Source organism: Carlito syrichta, unplaced genomic scaffold (assembly GCF_000164805.1).
Source record: "Carlito syrichta isolate Samal-C Ts95f unplaced genomic scaffold, Tarsius_syrichta-2.0.1 Scaffold306827, whole genome shotgun sequence".
Lineage (NCBI taxonomy): Eukaryota > Metazoa > Chordata > Mammalia > Primates > Tarsiidae > Carlito > Carlito syrichta.
Genome location: NW_007250923.1, coordinates 17,902 through 24,111, shown reverse-complemented (window position 1 = coordinate 24,111; position 6,210 = coordinate 17,902). Strand labels below are relative to the sequence as shown.

Below are 6,210 nucleotides of genomic sequence, written 5' to 3'. Positions count from 1 at the left end.
CGCGGGCTGCTGGGTCCCCGCGGAAGAGGGAAACCGCGCCCAGGTGCAGTCCGGACCTCCAGGGGCGAAGGGGCCCAGGCGGGACTGCGTCTCTGCGCCGGTCTAGGTCCGCGCAGACACTGCCGTCGGAGCTGGCCTTGCCCGCACCGGCCACGCCCCGTCGCGCCCCGCCTTCTCCTGCCTCCTCCGGAGCCGGGCTTTCAAACTCTGAGTCGCACAGTGACCCGAGAAGGCATCGCCCTCCACCACGGGGACAGGACACCTGTCGCACTCCCACCCCCACCCCCCGCCCAGGGGATAGAGGAGAGGAGTGGCATGGGAGCGGATCCTGCACGCGCGAGACTGGACGGAGCTCCCCAGGGCACCGCCGGTTCTCTGCACGGCGGGGCCAGGGCTTCATCCCAGAACGATCTGAGGAATCACGAGGGTGGGCCCGCCAGTCGGGGAAAGGTCGGCTCGGGCGCCTCTGCTCAGGGCTGGGAGGCCCGGCCTCGCCGCCTCCAGAGTCTGGCCCTGGGCTTGGAGAAAAGAGTCTTTCTCTGCAGTCTATAGTATTTTGTCACCTAAAACGCATCCCTTCTAACTCCTGGTCTCATGCCTAGTGGTAGCGTCACGGTGCTTGTTTAAATAAAAATGAATTGTGATAATTTTCCAATCCAAATAGTAAGAGACACTTGTGGGATGGGGGGATCATATGTGCCCTTCAAGCAGGAGCGGCCTTGGGGTTTCAGGGTTGCGGTTGCCTGACCGCTCCCATGTGCAGCACCACTTGTCGAGAGAGGCATCAACCCTTTGTGAAAGGTTTCCTCTTTACCTGGAACCCCCAGCGGCCGGACCCAGGCTGGGGCCACCCCCCCCCCCATCCACACTGCGACACCTCCCGGGGCTACTTGCCAGTCTCTACCCAGATCCCTGGAGGCCTCCATGTCCGCTCAGTCCAGGGGATTTGCTCCACAGTCCTAACGTTTAGGACTTTCCCCTTTCGGAGACGCCCTCAAAGTTAGTTTATGAAGAGTCCTAGTGATTATTGCATCCACTTCTATGACAAAACCAGAAGAAAAATGTTCTGAAAATTACTGGAATTGTTTTAAATTGTATAAAATGCTGCCCACATGATATACAGGGTGAGTGTGTATGTAAGTCATACAGACACTACATGAAAATGTGGTAATTATCCAACTGAACTGATCAATGGACACAGAAACCAAGATTGTTTAAGGCCCTAAGTGAACATTTTGCCTTAATTTTAAGTCGAACTGTTTTCCTAACAAAATAACATGAAAGTTCTTTGTGCTTCAATTCAGAAATAGGAAATCTGAACAGACCTATAATAAATTAAGAGATTGAATGTGCAATAATAATAATAAACTTCTCACATTAAAATGCCCAAGATGAGAGGACTTCACGAGTGAATTATACCAAATGTTTAAAAGAATTAATACCAATCCTTTCAAACTTATTGTGTGTAGTGAAATCAGAGGGGTGAGGGAAAATTGTAAATGTCCTAAATTGCCATTTGTAATGATTTTAATTAATCTGAGCTCATGAGACCAATATTTTAGAGAAGTAATACAGATAAATAAGTTATAAAGTCATAGGCAGGAAAATAGGTAAACATGGAAAGTGTATTTTTTTTTTTAAATAGTGATTCATAAAATTTTGGGTTTTTGCATACTCTAAGAAATGTATGTAAGTCACAGATTCTCTCCCCAGGGGAAAAGAATGCCCATGAACATATTCATGTACATGGGAACAAAATTCTACATACAGTTTGACAGATCCCAAGTAAAAAATTGCCTGAAAAAGTTTATTCTGTTTTAAGAGAAAGGCACATGATGTTTGAAAGAGGAGATTCTTGGAAGTCCCTAAATGACAGTGTTTTCTCGAGTGGAGAAAGTATGCTACAGAGGAAAGGGAAAGGGAAAGGAATGTGGAGTCAGGTCATTTCTGCTCATTCCCATGTGACTGAGCATCCCTGAGCCTGTTCCCCTCTCTCTAAACTGGGAAGCACAGCATCTGTCTGTCTGGACTTTGTGGACCTCTGCTCAGATTCCCTTGGATTCCTTCCACATTTGCACATCCTCCTCCAGTTCCTGCCTGCTCTTGCCTCCAGTAACCAGTCCCAAAACCACCACCAGAGAGGCCTGACCTTCTTCTTTGGAGAAACTACCATTGGCCACCAGACCACCAGTGCAGTGGCCAAAAGAGACCAGGTGCCTCTGTGTTCATATGCTCCCGGTATCCTGTAGCCTGTGACTGATAGAGACCTTGACCTCCCGGTGGATAACTCTGAGGCAGAGTTTATAAGCCAGAGTTTCTCTGAGTGAAGACATCCTTCACTAACCATTTCTGAAATCCCATCCTTGTTTGGTTTTCTACCCTTCTCTGTTCTGCTGTCCCTACTCCCTTGCCTGCTTCTCCTAGCCACACTTCCTTACAATCACTTTTTAGAAAAACTCTTGACTCGGTTCTGCTGTAATTGAGCTATCACATTGTAAGGATTAAATGAAACATTATAAAGCAGAACCAAGAACAGTTCCTGGAACAGAGTAAGCCCTCAATAAAAGATATCCAATCTTTTTATTCTGAAACTTTAGATCTTTTTTGGTTCTTATAGACAAGGAAGACTTTTTCTCTATTTTATTCCAGAAGAATTTTGAGAAACATCCTTTTCCCTATCTAGGCTATTCTGGGTATAGTATGATTTGGAGTGATCATGTACTATGAAACTTTCTTCTGTGAAAGTTTGTGTCTCCCTTAATGTTTTTTCTCTTCACCAAGATGGGCTGTCAATACAGAAAGTACTTCATATTTTCCTTCTATTAATAAATTTCATGTTGCTTCTTTCAAATAGAAATAAGGTCAGGTTGTGAGCCTAACAACAGAGCCCCAAAATACATGAAGTAAATACTATTTTTTGACAAGGATGCTAAAACTATTCAATGGGAAAAGAATAGTCTTTTCAATTGGATGTCCACGTCCAAAAGAATAAATTTAGAACCATCCTTCACACTCTATACAAAAATTTAAATGGTTCAAAGGCCTAAGTATAAAAACTAAAACTGTGCAACTCTTAGAAGGAAACCTTGATGTAAATCTTTATCACCATGGATAGGCAAAGGTTTGTTAAATATGACACAAGAGTTACAAGCAGCAAAAGAAAAAGATTGATAAATTGAACTCTACCAAAATGTGTGAATCGAAGAACAGACTTAGAAAGCAAAACAACACACAGAATCACAGACTAGATCGGACTTGGTGGCTCAGCCTGTAATTCCAGCACTTTGGGAGTCCGAGGCAAGTGGATTGCCTGAGCCTGCAGGCACGAGACCAGCCCAGGCAATTTGGAGAGACCTCATCTCTACAATAAATCAGAAAATTAGCCAGATATAGTAGCACGTGCTAGTTCCAGCTACTTGGAAGACTGAGGCGGAAGGATCACCGGAGCCTGGCAGATCAACACTTGGTGGCCTTGAGCATGCCACTGCACTCCAACCTAGGTGACAAAGCAAGACTCCAACTCAAAAAAAAAAGAGGAGCCGGGCTCGGTGGCCCAGGCTGTAATCCTGCGCCTTTGGGAGACTGAGGTGAGGTGATTGCCTGAGCCCGCGGGTTCAAGACCTGCCCGGGCAACTTGGCAAGAACTCATCTCTACAATAAATCAAAATGAGCTGGGTGTGGTAGCTCGCGCCTGTAGTTCCAGCTCCTTGGAAGGCTGAGGCAGAAGGATCGCTGGAGCCCAGCAGGTCGAGGCTGCGGTGGCCAGGAGCGGCCACTGCACTCCAGTCTGGGTGACAGAGTGAGACTCCAAAAAAAAAGAGGAATCACAGAATATTTTAAAATCACCTATCAGAATATATGAAGAACTCTTACAATTCAACAATTAAATGATAGCAGCCCAATTTAAAAATAAGTAACAGATTTGAATAGACATTTATCCAAATAAGATACACAAATGTCTCATAATCACATGTAAAGATACTCAACAGCATTTGTATTAGGGAAATGCAAATCAAAACCACAAAAGAGATATCATTTCATATCCACTATGATTAAAATAAAAACAGAAAATGAGTGTTGATGATGTTCTGGAGAAATTGGGACCTTCATACATTGCTGGTAGAAATGTAAAGTTGTGTAGCCACTGTGGAAAACAGCTTGGCAGTTTCTTAGAAAGTTATATATATATATATTATATTAGGAATATAATTAATGAATGACCCAGTAATTATATTCCTAATACAATCAAGAGAATTGAAATGTTTGTATACACACATTATACACAAACTTGCAAGTATGAGTTTAAAAAAAAAGTTGACACAACTCAAATGTCCATCGGCTGTTCAATACATAAATACAATGTCATACAAGGTAATATCTTTCAGTCATAAAAAATAAAGTACTGATACATGCTACAATATGTATTAACTTTGAAATTATGCCAAGTAAAATATGATTATGCCAAGTGAAATGTCATATATAAAAGGTTACATATTATATGAACCATTTATATAAAATTTCCAGAATAAACAAATCCATAGAGACAGAAAGTAGATTAATGAGTTTGCCAGGGGGCAAACGAGTAGATTAGGTGTAACTTCTTAATGCATAAGGAAATTTTTTATTGAATAACGAAAATGTTCTGAAATGAGATAGTGGTGATGGCTGCACTACACTGTAAATATATTGAAAACCACTGAATTATTCAAAATAGTTAAAATGATGAATTTTGTTATGTGCATTTTATCTCAACAAAGTAAATATTTTTTAAATAAGGACGGTCAGACTATAAGAAACAACTTAAGAATTTACTGCATTTTTACCAGATAAGAATTACTAGGACACTGTGAAGGAAATTTGCAAAATTTGAGCAAAGTTCCCAAGGGTATTCTTAAAATATGAACTATGAGTTTTACTGCTGTTCCATAAATTTATACAAATTATGTCTCTATTCTTTCTTCAAGTCTAATCTCCTCCTCCTCCAATCTTGGTTGTTCCATATGCTATTGTAAAAAATAATTACTAAATGCGGGATAATAGAGAAGTAATAGGAAATGGAGAATGAAGAAAAGAGACAAAGAAAAGAAATGGCTGAGAGAACTGGGGAGTCCATTTAAAAGCAAGATAAAGATAAAATACATTCAGCTGGTTAGAACTTAGGCGACCAAGTTAATGGGTCCAGCTTCCACGTGGACCATGGAACCATTCTTTTTGTTCATAACTGCAAGTCCATTCAAACGATATATTAACATGGAAAAAAATTAGGAAAGCAATTTTCTAAAACGCTGTAGCTGGATTTCAGTTGGGCAGTGATCAAGGCCAGGAAGGGAGTATGTGATTGGATGGGGTGAGTGGTAGATGCTAATGTTATTTATTTATTTATTTATTTATTTATTTATTTATTTATTTATTTATTTTTAGTTACAGTCTCACTCTGTCGCCCAGACTGTAGTGCAGTGGCCGCTTTCGGCCATTGCAGCCTCACCTGCTGGGCTCCGGCGATCCTTCCACCTCAGCCTTCCGAGTAGCTGGAATTACAGGTGCGTGCTACCATGCCCGGCTGATTTTTTGATTTATTGTAGAGATGAGGTCTCGCTGCCCAGGCGGGTCTCGAACCCGCAGGCTCAAGCAATCCACTCACCTCAGCCTCCCAAAAGCGCAGGATTACAGGCTGAGCCACCGAGCCCGGCTGATGCTAATGTTATTTAAAGGAAAAATCAGTATTTTCTGGTGACAAATGGGGAGGTCTTGTGTGGAAAGAAAAATTTATTCCCCAGATTGCAATCTTTAGAAAGTATCAAGGAAAATAAGAAGCACATTCTATGTAAATAATTTCTCACGTAGTTGCCTTCACTCTACACCATAACTTAGTACAATTACTGACAAACACAATTATCAGACAATTTCATGAACAACAACTACCTCTTTTACTGCCATTATTCCAGAAACAGACATGTCTCTAAGCCCAAGACAGGAACTTCAGCTTGAATTGGGGAATTGGGGCTCGGAACTAACAACTCAACTCTGCTCCAGAAGTGTCTTTTTTTTTTTTTTTGAGTTGGAGTCTCACTCTGTCACCCAGACTGGAGTGCAGTGGCCGCTCCCAGCCACCACAAGCCTCAACCTGCTGGGCTCCGGCAATCCTTCCACCTCAGCCTTCCAAGTAGCTGGAATTACAGGCATGCGCTACCACGCCCGGCTGATTTTTTT

The 6,210-nt window shown here is 42.3% G+C and overlaps 1 protein-coding gene across 1 annotated transcript in view; it reads right to left on the bottom strand.

Annotated features, from left to right (window-relative positions):
• The window catches only part of LOC103265753 (DNA-binding protein RFX6-like), a gene marked incomplete at its 3' end in the record, with an annotated part of 45,989 nt that extends 45,589 nt beyond the window's left edge, over positions 1-400 (bottom strand). The window contains exon 1 of the mRNA XM_021715188.1: positions 86-400. Coding sequence (XP_021570863.1) covers positions 86-400 — 315 coding nt within the window. The remainder of the gene's footprint in view (positions 1-85) is intronic.
• Between the last annotated feature and the right edge of the window lie 5,810 nt (positions 401-6,210).